At 39.4% G+C, this 19,614-nt stretch overlaps 2 protein-coding genes across 3 annotated transcripts in view; both read left to right on the top strand.

Moving 5' to 3' along the window:
- Positions 1-11,263, top strand: part of LOC113228851 (neurexin-1a-like) — an 84,853-nt gene extending 73,590 nt beyond the window's left edge. For both annotated transcript variants that reach the window (XM_026462267.1, XM_026462266.1), the window contains exons 13-19: positions 43-159; positions 233-411; positions 2,856-3,529; positions 4,519-4,730; positions 5,922-6,218; positions 6,623-6,768; positions 9,097-11,263. In XM_026462267.1, coding sequence (XP_026318052.1) covers positions 43-159; positions 233-411; positions 2,856-3,529; positions 4,519-4,730; positions 5,922-6,218; positions 6,623-6,768; positions 9,097-9,243 — 1,772 coding nt within the window. In that variant the 3' untranslated portion in view covers positions 9,244-11,263. The remainder of the gene's footprint in view (positions 1-42; positions 160-232; positions 412-2,855; positions 3,530-4,518; positions 4,731-5,921; positions 6,219-6,622; positions 6,769-9,096) is intronic.
- A 976-nt stretch (positions 11,264-12,239) lies between these two features.
- On the top strand, positions 12,240-17,612 carry LOC113228869. The gene is made up of 3 exons (XM_026462290.1): positions 12,240-12,486; positions 12,952-14,128; positions 17,582-17,612. The coding sequence occupies exons 1-3, from the start codon at positions 12,240-12,242 to the stop codon at positions 17,610-17,612; spliced, it is 1,455 nt and encodes a 484-aa protein (XP_026318075.1).
- Positions 17,613-19,614: the final 2,002 nt, after the last annotated feature.

The raw sequence follows: 19,614 nt of genomic DNA, 5'->3' as shown, positions 1-19,614 counted from the left end.
TCACCGCGTCGCGTCCCGGTCTGACTCGGCTTTTCTCCGCAGGCCCCACCAAGTGCACCCACAACGCGTGCGCCAACAAGGGCGTGTGCGTGCAGCAGTGGAACACGTACGTGTGCGACTGTGACCTGACGTCGTTCACGGGGCCCACGTGCTACGACGGTAAGGCGACGGCGGCCCGTCCGCGCGGCCAAGCATGGCGGGTCTGACTGGTTCTGATGCGCGTCTTTCACAGAGTCCATCGCCTATGAGTTCGGGCCGGGCCGCGGCTCCGTGACGTACACGTTCCCGCCCAGCGCCGTGGCCGACACCGAGGCGGACCGCGTGGCGCTGGGCTTCGTAACCACTAAGGCCGACGCCGTGCTGCTGCGCGTCGACAGCTCCAACACGCAGGACTACATGCAGATGGAGATCGTGAGTCCGCCGCCCGTTACTGGTCCGTCTTCGGGCGATGAATTCGGGACGCGACACGCTTGTCTGCCAGCTGAAAAATATTATTCCAGTCAAAGTGCAGAAAAAAAGTTTTTATTTTATTACAAAAGCTTTTTAAAAAGAAATTTAACCAACTTTGAAAACCACAAAAAATCACTAAAAAGCAAAAAAATAACAAAATACACATTAATCCAAATGCAAGTAATACCATTTATTTATTTTTGTCCTATTTCGTTTTTTACACAGTATTATAATTATTGTATAACAATTCTTATCTAAACCTATTTATTACCTATAATTTAATAGTGAAAGAATCTATCCAAAAGTTAGACGAAGGTAACGGACAATATACTCTGTACCAACCACTAGAAGAAACAAATGTACTGGAAGTAAAAAAAGCCATATATAAAAAAGCCCCAGGCCCAGATCACATAAAGGTGGATGCCCTCAAGCAAGCGGGTCCTACATTCTACTGCGCTTGTTCAAAGTAATAAACTATATCCTAAAAACCGGTTACTACGCTAAAAGGTGGAAACTGGGAGAATGTATTTCTACACAAGTCTGGGAAAAACTATAAAGAAGTAAAACCCTACAGACCTATCACATTACTCAACATTATAGGGAAAGTATGTGAGAAAATAATACATAACCGAATTTTAAAGACATATCAACACTTAATCCCGGATTACCAACACGGTTTCATGCGTCACAGAGGCACGGAAACACAGATATTATGAACATTTTAAGCAAATTTTTTGACAGTTTTAAGCAAAGCATTTGATTCGATAAATCACAAAGGACTCACATTCAAACTAATCGAAAACGACATCCACAACAATACCGTCAAAATGATTGAAAACTACTTAATGAGACGAAGAATTCGAGGGAGATTCCAAACAGCAATTGGAGACGAAGTGGAGGTGCCACACGGGGTACTCCAAGGATCTATCCTGGGGCCTCTCATGTTTAATCTGTATGTCCATGACATCACGAAGTCACGAATAGCTGGACAAATGCTATCTCAGTATGCCGACGACTTGTGCATACTAAACTCGGCGCAACGATTGGGTCAAGCTACGCGGCGTGGCACATGGGCTGCTGAACAATCCATTGATTACTATGAACTTTGGGAATTACAGTGTAACGTAGACAAAACAGAGTGCATAATGTTCACTAAAAAATGAATACGATGCATACGAAACCCAAACGGTTACAAGCCGACAGTAAAATTAAAGGGGACGCGTCTCGATTACAAAAATTGTGTACGATACCTTAGTGTTTAACTAGACAAAAGATTAAGCATGACTGAACACGTCAAAAGCATCGTTAGAAAAGCTAAATGTATCAGAGGAATGCGCGCCCCGATTATTGGCTATTGTTCCAAGGCAAACGTAGAAACCAAACTTAAAGTGGTACAGGCCTGTCTACTTCCGATACTAGACTACGGAATAGTGCAGCTACTCTTTAGAGTAAGCAGAACAAATCTTTTGACGCTTGAGAGACAATATCGTATGGCTCTTAAGTCTGCGTGAGGCTTTCTTCGTTCAGTCCCCACTGAAATGTTGTGGGATATGCTAGATGAAGATTCGTGGCATCTTAGGATACACGATCTGCACCGAGACATACTAGAAAAATTAAATGACATGTACATCGCGGTACTGGACACGCCTGGTCCGCAATACAATGGTTTACAGCAATAGAATTGGTGAAATAGAGTATGTCATCAAAAAAGACAAGGATAAACGTGTCAGTAAACGGCGTGTACCCCCAAGGGAATACGTTCTGAAATAAAAAGAAAGGTATAAATTTTACGTATGTATTGCACTTTTCTGTGAGCTGTAAACTATCTACACGACATAAAGTAATTCTATAGGTCTTTAAAACATTGCATTGCGTATACACCCATTTGCGCACATAACTGTAACAAAAATGAAAAACAATAAAAAACTTTGTATTCTATTCTACCTATAATTTTAATAAAATAAAAAGTATTATGTGTATTGTTGTCATTTGGATTAAATTTGTATTTTGTTATTGTTCGCTTTATAGTGTAGTGACTTTTTGCGGTTTTTGGAGTTGGTTGGTTTTTTAAAAAGTTTATTTTTCCATTTTTAGTAAATATAGGCATGTAAGTCCACGTCTGTCCGAGAACCTTTCAATGTAACAGTTTAATAAATACACTGTATATATCTATAAAATTTGAGGATTCCTTCGGTTTTTGTGCGATTCTATCTAGACATGCGGGCTATCTAGACAAAAACAATTTAAAAATCGGTTTACATTTGATGGAGAAATCGACGACTACGTATAGAAAAAGTCAGGTTTCCGGATACACGACGCCCGCTAGTCGCAGTGAAAGTTGCGAGTTTATTTCCGCGCGAGTTCCGACGAGGAGCGACCTACAACGGCACCCGCCCGTGACTCAGATCCGCGGCAACCTGTTCATGGTGTACAACGTGGGCGGCGGCGACCACCCGCTGGGCGACGAGGCGGCGCGCGTGGACGACGGCGCCTACCACGTGGCGCGCTTCACGCGCAACGGCAGCCGCGCCGCGCTGCAGCTGGACAACTACGCCGTGAACCTGCGCCAGCCGCTGGCGGGGCAGCAGTCCACCATCTTCAACGGCATGGCGGCCGTGGCGCTGGGCGGCGCGGCGGGCGGCGCGCGCCCCTTCAGCGGCGTGCTGGCCGGCGTGGTGGTGGACGGCGTGCGCGTGCTGGACGCGGCGGCGGCCGGCGACCCCGCGGCGTCGGTGCGCGGCGACGCCCGCCGGGCCGCGGCGCCGCTGGAGCGCGACCTCAACCGCATGCAGCAGACGCCGCCCTCGGGCTACGGCGCCGGCGCCGCCGACGAGCTGGTCTTCTCGGGCGCCGGCTCGGGCTGCCGCGACGACGACGAGGACGCCTGCGTGCTGCCCGAGCGCGCGGGCGGCGACGACCTCATCACGCCCGTGTACGTGCCGGCCACGCGCCGGCCGCCCGGCCGCCCCGGCGCGCGGCCCAGCGGCAAGATGACCAAGCCGTGCGACGACGAGGACTGCGTCGAGGGCTCCGGCGCCGGCGGCGACCGCGTCACGGAGCCCGACCGGCCCTCCACCGCGTGAGTGTCTCGCGCCTCCTTTGCTTTTGCCGCGAGTGTTCATTCGTCGCCGCCCCTTCGACGGCTCGGGGCGCCGCTAGGAGACCTGCTCGTCGTAGAACGCCTGAAGTGACTTGGGGACTTCGTAAATCGTAAGTCCCGCTACACTACAAATTTAAATCCCAAAGCGTCTCTTTTGAGGCGACCTGTGCTCGGGAATAAGGCGTCCTATGACTAACAATGTGGACGCACCAAGGACAGTTAATACAGATTGACAAACGAAAGTCTATTAGAAGCCCGAAGCCGAAGACTCAGGGCTGCAATATTTTGAGTTTTGTATTTTTTTTACCGTCTGTGATACACACACTAATTTTCGTCACATTTGCGAGGAAATAAATACAATACTTATTTTTTGTATGAATACATATGGTCACAACACAGCAATATGGATTTTAGAAATGGTGAATTTTTTTTAGGTGTTCCTCCATAGATGATACAAATCAAATTACTGTAAAAAGCAAAGATGCATACAACCACGATAGATTATAAAAAAATACTTAATTCCTAAATAGAAAACAATTAAAATCAATTCAAAAAATTCTGAACAATATGTATTTAAGTATTATGTGGCTGAATGCAATTAAATTTCTATTTGGGTAACATTTTAAGCGAATATTTTTATTTTGAATTTAGCAATCTCCTTGCTTGAATTTGAACCTGACCTATGTAAGGAAGTGTATCGTGACAAATTAAAAAAGAAACTTCTTACCGACCATGTCTGTAATGGGAAGAAAATAGACCCGAGGGTTTTATTTGGGGCATTAGAGTCAAGTTAGCTAGCGTGCAATCATACCATTACGAGCAACCGTAATGAAAACGAAATAACAGTACTTCACAGTAATTTAATGCAATAAGATCGGACAATCAAGCGAAACGTAACATACTCCAAATTCGTGAAACCCGAGCGACGGGCTCCGCGGCCTCGCGAGTACACGCACGCGTCGGCGCAGGTCCGGGCCCGGCGCGTCCAGCACCCGCAGCATGACGTCGCCCACCGCGTCGTCGCCGTCCACGGAGCACGGCCTGGGCTCGCTGGAGGCGTCCACGGCCGCGGCCACGGCCGGCGCGCGCGCCACGGAGCGGCACACGACGCTGCCCGACCACGGCGACTTCCGCTCCGGCACCGCCGACAGCTCGCCGCGGGAGACCACCGCCACCGACTGTGAGTCAGCCCCAATACGGATTGAGCGGAACGCTCGCCCTTTGTGCGGTGCCAGACTTTCGAATTCATTCAATGATAATAATAAACAAATAACGCGCACTCAACATAGCCCCGCACTAGGGAAACCCTGTGTCGCGAGTGCCGTGGACACACACACACACGACCACAAATTACACCCAAATTCACAAGGATCAATCAATATTTCTTCCGACCCGGAAATTGAATCCGGAACCTCTGCGCGGCAGACCAGTGTGTTAACCGTTCCGCCACCGAGGCAGTTAACAAAAATAGAGGTAGAAACGTGGTGTTTATTTGGGAACTACAAAATTACCGAAAAATAGTATCAGACATCGTTTTATTTTTAAGGAAATAATAATTTTACGCCTGGTATATGCTCTTCATATTCCGTATTATCTAATTTAAACGTCGAGTATGTAACTAGAAATATAGACGAAATAAGGATCATCTATCCCTGGCAACTCACCAGAAAAATGGGACTTATATCACTTTTGAATATTATCTATCGTTTGCACTGAAATCACAAATTATAAAGCTGAAATAGTACAGCTCCAACAACTAACCTGTGTGTACGTCTCCGTATATTCCAAAAATATTCTGTATTTATTGCAGTAGAGATAATATCTCTAACTATGGGGGCTGTCCCATTCAGTGGTGTGAGAAAACCAGCGAAATATCCAATTACAAAACAAAAGGGAATCACATTTCATCGGTAATTAAATATTAAATATGTAAATTTTCGTCCATTGTAATATATATAATATAATATATTATAAGCTCAAGTTACACTGGTCGATTTGAAATGAAACAATTCGGACTGGCCAATCGGATCGCAGTTGTCACCGTAATGATATGGCAGAATAGTTTTCAAACGAATTAAATGACATTTCGTTTCCATTTCTGGTTATATACTCGATGAATTAATTATAAATTGAAATGTTTGAAGGTACACTACGAAATTACAGTCTAACAGCTGAAAATAATAATAATTTATGTACGTGGATCTTTATAAAGATTACCTTGGAAAATTACGGGCAATAGTTATAATAGCACGTGATGAGTATGTTTAAACAGCGCGGAAGATAAAAACCAGGAGATATAGAACAGTAGTCCCGGATACACGGTTTTAGAGCAAATTCTCTTAATTAATTGACGTTGTAAACATCTTTTCAGCTCACACTTATCCGAGCCACCATACGCCGACTCTCACGGGACACCATACACCAGAAGAGCCCGATTTGCACACGACAGAAGAAGACCACCATAACATACGAGACTACGAAATCGATCGCAACGACATTGAACAGACGCCAACGTACGGTATCGAAGAACACGATAGAATACCAGGACGGTTACATCCCGATTATAACGGATTTAACGAAAATGAAATCACTACGAAGTATTATTATCCGAAGTCGACGGATAATAGAGTTGTGCCGCCCGAATCAGAGTTCTTTGCCACTATTGTCGGTATGTAAAACTTTAGTTCATTCTAAAAAAAATATTTTCGTGTACTTTTCACGTTTTAGATAAGTATGTACTATTGCAATTATTCTGCCACTTACGAGCTTGATTGGTTTTTAAAATGACATATTTGGACAGTAATTTGGCTAGTACTTTAGTGACAGTATTGCCTACTTATATAATATTAGAAAACGGTGATACTGCTATACTATGTTCTGTTAAAGCAAGGAGGATTTAATGGCGGCTCCTTGTAACGCGGTCGGCGTGGCCGAGATTTGGTCTACAATACTGTAGTGTATGCCGTCTATAGGATAAGAAGTTAAAGCAACACAAGTTCGGTCAAGCTCAAATTTCTCCCCGTCCACGTTGGACTGGACGCAATCGAGTAACATTGTCCACCGCAATCGCAGGCATAGTGGCGTCCGTGCTGATAGCGATAATCCTGATCGTGATCATCGTACTCAAGTACATCGTGTTCAAGCTGGACCCCTCGTACAAGGTGACGGAGGACAAGAGCTACCAGCAGGGCGCTAGCGCCGCGCTGCTCGGCAACCAGGTACGTCCCCGCCGGCCTCGAATTCGAGGCTGCTCCCGCGGCACTGAGTCTACCTCGTAATCACAATACATTGTGAAAACACAGGTTGTATGGAAGTTGAAATGTACGAAATAAGTACAGTTTCACTGTGTCCGGCCAAACATTAGGCATACAAACATATTGAAGGTATATTATAAACTCATTGAACCAAGTCCAACATGTTTTTTTTTAAATAAAATAAGCAGGGTATGCTTGAAGACTCAAGTTCTATGTACAATTTTGCTAAGCACGTTCCTATGCATAAATGTCGAGTTTACTGGAAATACTCTCTAATTGTGTTTTCCAGGTTATTTGATAATGAAGGAACTTTGTTATGTCTGCATCTCCAATGTGCTGACATAATATTATTAATATATATTAGGAAGAATAAGGGCCCCAAAATGCTACCCTGCGGCACTTCATACAGTGCATACTTTATATTCCATATATTTTAAAATCAGACTTATATTCCATTTCCGTTATCGTTATAATATTGGTTTTTATTTTTGTCAATGGCATTATACTAAATCTATGGTCAATGGAGTCCCACATTTTAAATAAGTTTTATCATGTTATGCGTGTTGTCCATTGTACGTACCATATGAATAAAGGTTTACGTAGTCAAAAGCTTTTGTTATATATAGCAAGTGCCGATAATCCGTTATCCATTCTTTCATGTACTTTTTTCTAACAAGTCGTATGTTGCTAAATTATTTGAATTGTTTTTTCTGAAATCTCTTTGTTCTTTACAAAAAAAATTCATTGAATTCTCAAAGTAACTGTATAAATTGTCATAAATAGTTTTCTCAAACACTAGAGAAACCTGGCAATAGAGTTACAAGTCTATATTTACTTTATCATTCCGTAAGTTGTTTATTGCCTTTTGTTTAGATCGTTTCTATAACTGTTATTTTTATTTTTTCTGAAAATTATCCCTCTTTAATGCACGTATTATTTATGTCTGTAAGGATAGAATAAATTATATCAGCTACATATTTTAATATTTTTGTAATATGTCATCGTATCGTGCTATATTAAATAGTCTTGAGCGACTGTATGTTTCATAAAAAATTATTTACATGAAGAATAATTACATTTATTTTCATTTTTTACATTCGAATTTTGTTGCGCTTCTTCTATAGTTTTGAGAATTTTCAGTCATTATTTTAGAATATGTTAATAATTTGTAGAGCAGACGTAGTATCATGGGGTACTTTTCGTTTACTATTATTTATTATTTTTCACGTAGCTCTGCGTTTGTTTGTTTGGAAATTTATTTTTTATTTTGACATCTTATTATATTATATTTGTTTGTTTATTATTTTGATTATTCAGTTTTGTAGAAAAAATTTTATGCATGCATGCAGTTTTATTCTTATTGCTTTTTTTTCATATCCATAATATATCCTTTTTCTTTTTACAGCACAAATCTTACTCAACGTGACAGCCATCTTGGTTTTTCTTTAGCCAAATTTCTACCTATTATTACAGGCAAACACAATTGATAGAAAAGTATGAAGATGGCATAGAAAGCATTAATGATTTTAAAAGCGTTATTACTGGCTGTTCTTGAGTTGAGTTTGCTCGGACATTCTCTAAATTTTAACATATTTTCTAGACAGTTGTCTCATCTTAAACCAATAATTTAACGAATTTTTCAACAGGGCGTCTCGCAAATTGTGGTGTATGATCAGATAACGCAAATTCAACTACTTCCACCTCCCACCATTAATATTATGTATAACATTGTCAATACAAGTACCGATACTGGGACTGGGACTAGGTTGATACATTTAATGCGAATTTGAAATTAAAATCCTGTACTGTTTAAAATTGTAGACATAATTTGGAAAGCTCTAGACTATTTACATTCAAACCACCGTATATTGTATTTTTGGTTGTTCGGTGGCATACTTCGGTCAGTATATCATGCAGTTTGTTATAAAAAATTTCAAAACATTTTGGATTAATATTTGGGAACTCTGTGTAATATACATATAACTATAAAGTTATGATCTTTTAGTTCAACTGCACAGCTTTCAATAGTGTTTGTAACACTAAATTTGGCAGTAGAATCGATAGTTTTATATGTAAAACCGTGTTTAAAGCGAATGCGTGCACCTCCATTTCTCTATTTTGAGCAAAGCAAGACCCAAGTCTGCAATTATTATATTTAGAAATTCACGCCTTCCAACTTCATCTAGCACTAATTAGCAGGCCTGACGCATGTAGTAGCCGCGAAACATTTTCGCTGCGTCGCAGCAGCCTCCTCCGCCGGCACCATGACTGAGTCTGTTCTGCCCCGCGCAGGCGCACTCCAGCTACCAGAGCGGCGCGGCGGGCGCGGGCGCGGGCGCGGCGCGCAACCTGCAGCCGCTGCCGCTGGCGCGCGCCGGCGCCGCGCCCGGCCCCACGCAGCCCGTCAAGCGGGACGGCATCAAGGAGTGGTACGTCTAGGCCTCACATATCGCACCGTCGCGCTCGAAGGTCCAGCGCCGACCCCGTAGTTGTTCCAGCCTCCGGTCGCCTCGCGAGTTCGATCTGGCGGTCGGGGACGCGAGCGCGGAATGACAATTGTTGACTGTAAGAACGTTGTAAGTTGCTTTAATGCTAGGACGATAAAGTAAGACGACAACTGACTGATACGCAAGTGTTTAGATATTGTAAATATTAATTATTATTGTAACGTTACAAGGAATCACTTGTGCGATCGGATTGTGCAATTTTGGACGATCAATTTGAAAGTATGTGACGCTTCCGACTACTGAATTCGGGAATTGCATTTACTACTTTGTATAGTTTTTTTTTATTACAGCCTTATTCTAGACTTATTTCGAATGAGTTCGGCTGGTTCGCGAGGTCACTTTTCTATCTACTTGCCTTTGATAGTTTAACTTACACTAAGACTAAAGTAGTTTGGTTGTAGGCAATTTTCACTAACGGCTAGGTTTAAGTTTGGGCGACTTCATTTATATACTCTAACGGCTGTTTTCTTAATATTTAGTTTCACGATTGACAAGTTTCTAATTAGCCCTGTATGAATTAGATGAAATCATCAAAGTCGCCTAAACTTGCGATCGAGCCAAACCAAACATTGATCTATTCCAAAAGTACCACGATAAGGCGTTTGGGCTGCCAACACGAAATTGAAGCATATCGTTCTATTGAAGACTACTATACTTTTTCAATATCTCTTTCCTATATTTATTAGATCTTATACAATATTTTTAGAGAGAACAGCGAGTAGTAAGGTTAGGACATGGACATAATCAAGGTTAATATCGCTTGGAATTAGAAGCTCGAAGGATGTACATTATCGTAGGAAGCGTAATCGGATGAGCTTGTAGATTTGGTATGAACTGTAGATGACTTTTGTTTGTCTCCCTCCATCCTTGCTCAATTTCCTCTCAAATAAGTTTTTAAAAATCTAGAGGCCTAATGGACGCTATTTACAAATACTAAAATTCGACGACGATCTCTACGTAGCCTCCGATTGTATTGATCTGTGTGAATAAAAGTGAGTTCAATGAATGTTAAATATTGCTGATGGTTCATTTTGATAATTATTCGCAGCCAAGATATTGAGTCAATACTGTAAATTAGAAACACTGGAAAGTTGGCTGATTTTAATTAACTAATAAATTGGGCGTTCTACAAGGATTCGACTTTGGTCCACTAAATATATCGTTACGAGGTACAATCCACTGTTCCTAGCAGCAGCGAGCAGTAGCTTAAATGTGACATTTTCAAGTGTAAATTTATTTTACCTATGGAATAAATGATTCTTTGCCTTTGACTTTGACCTATATTATGGTGAACCTTATAAAAACTATGAATTGACTGACTGACGAAACGGCTCGAAATTTCCCTTGTAGATATTTATTATATTGCATGCAGTTTTCTCTCGTAATAATTTAATAAAAAGCTTATATTTTTACATTTAGAGAATACATCCACCGTCCCGTTTTCCTCTTTCCGATTAAGCGAAACTTTACTTAGCTTTAATGTAAGACGAGAAACATATTTATATAGATTGTTATGAAGCACAGGTTCTAGGTATTTGAAGTTGCATTTATTGTAAATAGTTAACAATTATTATGATAATGTAATTAAGTGGTACCATACGGTGAATATCACACTCGTTTTACGGCACAAAATGTTAGTCGGAAATTTGTTTGTTTGTCAATTTTAGTAATAAATGAAACGTTAATGTAGTTAATTATTTGTACCGAAATTTGGACTTTCAAAAACAGTAATTGTAAAGTTTATAGATGCAGCTTCTTATAAAAAAATGAGGTATTACAAGCATTTAGTTTTATTCAATAAAACAATTATTTTATATGTCTTTTGCGGAACATTCTTTTCCAACCTGTATTGATATTATTATTTTTAAATGTTATGGAAACGATAATGTATCTATAGACAGCGTTCACACAATCGGTTGTTTAGTTTCCTGATAAACTAAAGTTGTTAAATACTCGGCTGCGGTCGGACCAAGTTTCGTTTTGTGTAAAAGCGACAGTTTTTGAAATAATAATATATTATGTGAAATACATGACATCTGCTTGTTTTATTATGAAAACTTCCATTTTCTTTTCAGTGATGAGGTAGCCTTTAAAATGGTTTGTTTTACAATTTAACTATACATCGTTTCAATCCATTGCACAAGAAAAGTAAACAAACAGACCACTGTCCCGACCATAGACGGATTTAGTGATGGCCAATTGTACTGCCACCTACAATTCAATTAATTAGTTGAATTAATCGATTAGTTTAATTGAATCAGTTGGAATAACTGCTAGTGGTTTTTCTTACGCAACCTGTAAAAGCAAATTTTAAATTTCCGAAATTTTAATTTTAAATCCTGCTTCAAGTCCTTACACTTAGATATTCGTTTAATTGCGATTGAAACTTTCAATTAACTAATCGATTACAAAAACTAATTGAACGAACTGAATGATTTATTTTCTTATAGCACTATGCAACCATAGACTATTTGCAAATCTATATTTGAAAATAACCTCACTTTTGGACTAATACTTTCCAAATACGATATTAATATGTTATTCAAACGAATATTGCTAGAAAAAGTGATGAGATATCAAGTCGAAATCTTCGAAATATTCGTGAAAGTGTTACGGACTCCATTTATTGAGTGATTTATTTATTTTTCTCGTACAATGGATTGGAACAGACTATATTTTCGAACATTGCCACTAAATATATCATTAAGTGTTCTAATAGTTGAACTTTATCCTTCGACAATAACGTTTTAAAGTTCAGGGAAAAATATTCAGGGGTAAAATTACTTCTTAAAGAACAATTTATCATAATGTCAGCTATCACGGTAAAAGTTCAAGATTGTTATCGCAACCTTCAATCATCTTTCATTTTCTTGACATTACGTTAAATGTACCTTCGTTCGTTACGTCAGTCTGAAAATGATCGTCAAGATGTGTGCTAAGATTTGGCTTTGTCCGCTTTCGCTACATTTACTTTTGTTTAATATAGTAAGCGGGAATCCGCTACTAATGACAGCTGGCAATTCCGACCAAGTAGCAAAAACCGCTGAGTGTGTTTTAAAACTCTCCGCTAAATATTTCGTCGAAAAACAAGCACTAAGTGGAAGCATAGTGATAATAAACATCAACTCTTACGTTTCCACTACACAAAGACTACTTTTGCAAACCATCCACGGCGGCATCAAGTATTCCGTTATGGTAAAAGACTCCTTTTATCGTCACGCTAACGCATCCCATTTTCCGGAGAAAGCTAAAAATTATATGCTGATTTTAGAAGAAAAATCAGAACTCAGGAGAAATATACTACAGCTAAATAAATTGCCTACGTGGAATCCATTAGCTAAAGCCGTCGTTTTCTACCAGTTACGTGTAGATGAGGATGAACAAGAGATAGTAGTGTCTTTTATTAATGAGTTGCGAGAGTACAAGCTCCTTAAAAGTATAATATTCATACATTCGCCACTAGATAACCAAGTGGTTGCGTATACGTGGAGTCCCTACAGCAATACCAATTGCGGAGGCAAATGTGATTCTGTTTACATTTTAGATAGGTGCAGAGACAATAAAATACACCAGATAGAACCTCACAGAGAGGTATATCCATTAGATATGAAAGGTTGTTCTTTGATTGTGTTCGCTATAGTTTCAGAGCCTTACGTAATGCCGCCGATAGGAAAGTTAATGAATACAAGTTTTGATGACACTTATGAATTTCATAAAGGTGGTGAGATAAGTCTTGTTAAAATCATAAGTCAATTTACAAACATGAGTCTTATTATACGGATGTCAGAGACACCTGAGGGCTGGGGAATCATTTATCCGAATGGAACAGCGACGGAGGCCTTCGGCGCTCTGAGGAATGATTCGGTTGACCTAGTTATAGGCAACATTGAAGTTACTAGGACCCTTCGTAAATGGTTTGATCCGACTGTGAGTTACACGCAAGATGAGATGACGTGGTGTGTTCCCAAAGCTGGACAGGCGTCGACTTGGGATAACTTGGTCATTATTTTTCAATGGTCTACTTGGGTCGCCACGTTAATAAGCCTCATAGTAATGGGTTTGGTGTTCCATTACTTCTATTACAAAGAGCAAGACCGTAAAGTGACGACATGGCCCACAAATTCTCTGTTAATGACGTTCAGTATGTTGTTGGGTTGGGGGGCGTCATTTGAGCCGAAAAGCACAACGTTTCGTATCTTGATATTGGGGTGGCTGTTCTTTAGTATCAATTTGGGGATATCCTACGAATCGTTTTTACGCAGTTTCCTAATGCACCCACGATTCGAAAAACAGATCAGTAGCGAGGCGGATCTTATTCAGTCTAGAATTCCGTTGGGAGGGAGGGAGATTTACCGATCCCATTTTGAGATTAATAACGCAAGCTCGTTTTATTTGTATCGCAAATATAACTCGACGTCTTTCGTTGAAGGGATCCATCGGACTGCTTTGGAAAGGAATTTCGCCGTAGTTTCGTCGAGGAGACAAGCCGTTTACCAGGATCAAAAACTTGGAAAGGGTGCGCCGTTGATATATTGCTTTCCGGAAAGCGACAATTTGTACAAATACGGAGTAGTTCTTTTGTCTAGAAAATGGTTTCCGATGTTGCAAAGATTCAACTCGATTATTCGGAGCGTGTCAGAAAACGGTCTTATAGATAAATGGAACGAGGAATTGTTGCTTCGGCGAGGAAACGTGGAAGGGGCAAGCACAATAGTTCCACTCGGCATTCAACATTTGTTTGGAGCTTTTATTTTCATAGGTTTAATGTACGGAGCTAGTGTGCTTGTGTTTATTGGTGAATTAGCTTTTTATTACGGGTATAGACATTATACAAACAAGAATATATTTCATTTGAAAAGAGGTGTCTAAGATCATTGAAGTCAGACCACGTTGATCGTGATTCGTAGGTGCAATTGCTAGTCCAAAGCTTCATAATATGGAAGCCACTTGTAAGCAAATTGTGGCTGTCGTCATTCAATAATAATGACAATTATTTTTATTTCAATTGTTCTTTCAAATGTCACCTGTGTAGTTCGAGGTCTTTTAATGATTAAAACTAATAAACTTGTTTCTTGTAGTTGACTTTTACTAATTCCAAATTTTGTAAATGACTCGCACATCTCTCACTTTCTGGGAGTGCTGATAATATGAACGGGGGTGGGAGTAGGTAATGGCATGTAATGTAAGCAGGCCGTTAGATGCTAATCACGCATTAGCGCCGTAATTGGATGGATGGATAGTGGGATGGATAATCTCGCCGAGCGACGAGTATGTAGCGTGTGCGCTGATTACAATCTGTACAATACCGAATTATAAAAATTTCATACAAGGACTACGTACACTTATTCGGCGTACGTTAGCTGCAATCAAGTAGACACATTTAGCTGTATCTTTTCACACGATTTCTACGACACGGGTTAAGGAATACTGAATTAATCACACAGACAGCGTAATGAAAGATCTAATAATTTGACATTTATATACATGTACATTATTATAAAGATATAAAGTATCAAGGCAATGATATATCTTCCAAATTCTAATACTCTAACGTAAATTGCCGTGGATTTCTAAAAGGTAATATTTACCTCGAAACAAAGGCATATTGAGATTAATAAGTAACCATCCACGTGCAGAGCAAGCAGTACTAACATTTCGCATTGTTTACTACCAATACACAGCAAGATGTAAGTATTAACCGGCGAAATTATGGCGCTCCATTTCTCGTAACTACTCCCAGGGGAATGCATGAAACTCAAATACGATATTATAATATTTTGATGTTATTTTTTCGAACATATTTTTTGGTAAACTTTTAATGATCTTCTCCAAGGAGACGATATTATCTGGAGACGAGTTATTAGGCCTGCCTTAAGTTTACAGTGTATAGTAGTTGATTTGATTCACGATGCTCGCAAAAGTCTGTCAAAGGTAATTTTTGTTAGTTTACAAAATAATATACACATATACCTACATACATTTGACACTTAAAGACTTTAAGGTGAAGTGAGACGAGTGAGACCCAAAATAGACCTTCGGAAGTATTTCAACCACACGGAAGAAAACACGAATTCAACTTGGGTTTTTAATTGATAATGTAAACAGAAGTTACCGGTAGTGAACTATGGGGCCCCGAACACGATTAAATAAACTTCTCCCAATAAAATAAAATCACAAATGATAATTTGCGATAGCATGGAAAAATCAGTTTTTATTTCTAAAAGAGATATGTCTAAATTTGTTATGAATTGCACCGCGTCCGCTACCTCACGCTCACGCATCTCACAGCCTATGCAACCACGTTACCATTTCGCCGTAAAGCAAAAAATGTCTGGCTGTCCACTCTGTAATGTTACATCATTTTTAATAATGTACAATGTAAGGTCGATAAACTTTAATAACGTTCACAGTACACACCAGCAATTTATTTACAATAATAATTATCCAGATGCGAATTATTGAAACCTATTGAAAATACACAAAGACAAGATTATACTTTTTGAGAAAGATATCTAATATAAGTCAAATATCACAAGTTTCAGAGACTATTCCAAAGATATGAATGAAATCAATACTATATAATCTATGCTATAAGTTAACAAAAACAGGCATCTTTTTCGTGTTATTTAGATACTGGCAATGACACAAAAATAAACAATTTTTAATATTTCCTATTTAGTGCTGTCGGGCATACAAAATAATATTTTTGTTTTCAACAAACTTTTTTTGAAGTCTAACCAATTTTACCATGTTGGCGTTAGTTACAGTTCCTTTTTTAATGTAAATATGTTATTTTCAATCAGTTTTCGGATAACTAGAAATAGGCTTTCTAGTTATCCGTATCCGTATAATGGGTTGTTAAACCTTACAACCTATTCGCACGTAGCACTGTGCGTTATCCCTGATGCGTTTGGCAAAGGAATGGAATACACTTCCAGTTGTTTCCTGAAAGCTGCAATTTAGGTCTTTTCAAGAGTAAATAAATATTCATTTTCACAAATGCGTAACATTGTCGCCCACATCGCCGCTAACATGAGTGCGTCTATTTTACATAAAAGGTTATATATACATTGTCTTAACTGACACCACGTCTTGACCCGCAGAGTTATAGATTTTAGGTTTAACGTTTTATAATACTTGTAAGTTTATTGTATATATTATATTGGGGAGTAAAAAATGTTTTTGGTCAATATTTTAACAATAATTCACAGTCGATGTAACGAATCGTCACTGCTGTATTGTTAAAAAAGAAACAATGACATTTTAAGGTCGTAGCAAACAATATGATAGTAATGACTTTTTAAAATTATATATTTGTAAGCACGTCTCTTTCTCTCACTGTTAAATGCCAATATATCATTTAGATGAGTCCGAACAACTCATTTTAAAACTAATTATAATGTCTATTAAGTAAAAAGTGCATCTCCATTAGCATGTCATAGAGCTGTCCTTTAAAAGTTCGTTGTAACAAACGAGTGGCAGAGTGACGAGAGTCGCCTCGCCGGGCCTTTGTAAGCGCGTCATAGTCAAGCGTCAGGCTGAGATTAATTATCGTTGGTCCTACGAGGCAAGCGAGCCCAGTGAGTCCAGTGGCCCGTTGACACACACTGCTTTACTAACACCGATTTAATTTGTTGCGCAGTCCCGAGATGGGTTGCGCACACACTCGAGTTTGTTGTTAACCCTTTCAATTTATAAGCGGACAAAAACGTAGAATGAAACAAAATAAAATTTGTAGCCTATAGATAGGCCGAAGAAAATTACTTTTTAAATATAAAGGTACGGTAAGGTACGATGGACAAGAGAGAAAGATATAAATGGAAGTTATGTAATAAAATATATATTAATATACACAATAAGTCTATTTGTTGGCGAGTACACAACTGGTACCCACGGGAGTATCAGGTCGACGTCCGTCCGAAACAATCACTGTCAAATATGTAATACTCGACCAAATTAAAATACGATGTCATGTATGAAGCTTCATTCGCGTCATGCGTCGTACATGAAAACAGACACACATACATTAGTAAGTAGTAGTTAAGGGCGATTAGCGCGCTGATCGACAAAAAGTTGCCGGATCGCTTAAGATAGCCGTTCATAGCAAACAGATGCTTGCTGACCTTGTCGGTTCCCTTAAACTTCCAAGAGAGATATCTTTTAAAGAAAAACCACCAACCTAAAGAAAAACCAATATCATTGAGAACCTGTATAAGGTCCTCAATGATATGGCTACACGGTACACAGATCACTACAAAAAACAATGGGAGGCAACAAAGGCAACCCTTGAAATGCAACTAAGGACTCCCAACTATTAACGTGCTATGGTCCGAACAGCATTTTTATTTATCCTTTCTGCGGTTGAGTTTATATACAAGGTGATATTCTTTGTCGTAATGGAATTTTGGGTAGCAGAAAACTTTAGTGACTTTGGAGTTCTTTCAAAACTCGAAATAGTTGAAACCATACTGCAGACTTGTTCCCTGAACGTTACAACTTGGACCTTTTCAAGGCGAGAGTGAATAGGCACTTCCATCATCAACCTCATCGCCACTTTCCATCAATTGAGATGGAGGTCAAATGCGCACTTATTTTTTAATAATAACAACAGTAACAGGGGAGAAGACAAATCGATTTGTTTTAAAAGAAATTGTCGGCCACTGTTTTATTTATATACGTGTTAGTTTTAGCATTTAAGCATAACGTACATCTATAATGTTAGTTATCATTCATATTAATTAGGAATATTGATTATTGTAATGTTACTGTACGTTATAGTATTTTTAATGTGTGTTCAACAATACCCAGTCATTAGTCTAAAGTTAGTGCAACCGACGCCAGTGCGCAGTGGCGAGTGCGTGGCGTCGTAGTCGCAGTGTGGTCTCTCATTAGTGGATTTATCTTCATTACCGTCCCGAGGATAATTAATAGTTTCCTTAACGTTCTTCGTTGCATCTGGCCGAGAGAAAAATGAGCGTAATGATAATTGCGTTTTCATTATCTTTTGGTTGTGTTAAGTATTTAGTATGTACACTAAGTTGCCTTACTTTTTCATTAATCACCACAACATCAACATCATTTATTAATGTCATTTAAATGACTTGTATGTTGTCAATTTTCTAAATGTTGTATAAAATACGAATTCGGAATTCGGTCAAAAGTTACTTACAACGACATTTCTGCATTCGCAAAAAAATTACCTGTTTCCTCAGTTACATCAATGCCGGAATCAAATAGTCTGTATTTTGAGTAGCTGCGTAACGGTGTATTTCCTAATTACGGTGCACAAATAGATAAAATAAACGTAAAATAAAGGCAAACTTCTCTTAGGCAGAAAGTAATTTAACACTTCCACCAGATTACACCTATGTTGCTATTATATCTATTATTGTTACTATTGCCCGATCAATAGATGTGAATTATAAATAGCGTCACCTTTTTTTTATTTGTCACCAATATTACTATTTCCAATACAATGCCATCTACTGGCAGTAGGTGAACTATTTACTAGTTAAAATGACATAGGTTATATATATACCTATATTATGTGCTAGATGGGGAAAGTAACATCAATTTAGTCGTATCGTAATTGCTTAATGTTGGTTTCAGAAAGTAAAATTTGCGTTTTCAGCACACTACAGATACATCATATCACCGATAACCGAGTTGGGTTGGGCTGCTAGCGTGCACACTCGGTCAACTAAACAGCCTGGTTGGTGATGAGTACGCTGATCAGCAAACGTAGGAAAAGGGTTAAGAAAAGAAACTGAATGTATTGGGTGCATCGGCAGAACAAAAAAATCGCAAATGTGTACGCGTTGAAGAGCGCCATATTGTTTAGCAGTCGGCCGACAGTGTGCCGACAAATCAGTTTGAAGGTGATGAGAGGCAAGAGCAGTCCAACAAACTTATTTATCGGCCGATGTCGAATCGTTGTAATGTGCGCACTTGCAAGCTGATTGGAGACCTGACTGAATTGTCGGCCGATAGATACTCTAAAGTGCACTTTGAATTTCTCTTGCAATACAGTACAATTTCTACCTTTTCTTATCACTTTCTCTTATAGACATTGTTTTTGTAGCTTTCTCCGTTCGCCAATAGGAGGCTAGTAGTAACTCATCGTGAGAGGGCTCGTTTTTTCGTCCAAAAGAATACCAAACTTATGATTTTGAGAACCGGTACTCAATGCGCATGTAAGTTTGATAATCGTGGTAGTCCTCGTGCTCCTACCAGTGGGAGCACCCAGCAGGACCATGTGGTAACGGTCAAGTTTACAACGTCGCCGCAAATAACACTCGTGACC

This window comes from Hyposmocoma kahamanoa, unplaced genomic scaffold (assembly GCF_003589595.1).
Source record: "Hyposmocoma kahamanoa isolate Upper Pololo Valley unplaced genomic scaffold, ASM358959v1 245, whole genome shotgun sequence".
NCBI lineage: Eukaryota > Metazoa > Arthropoda > Insecta > Lepidoptera > Cosmopterigidae > Hyposmocoma > Hyposmocoma kahamanoa.
Note: the sequence above shows the minus strand (reverse complement) of the source record. Positions and strands in the feature narration are given on the sequence as shown.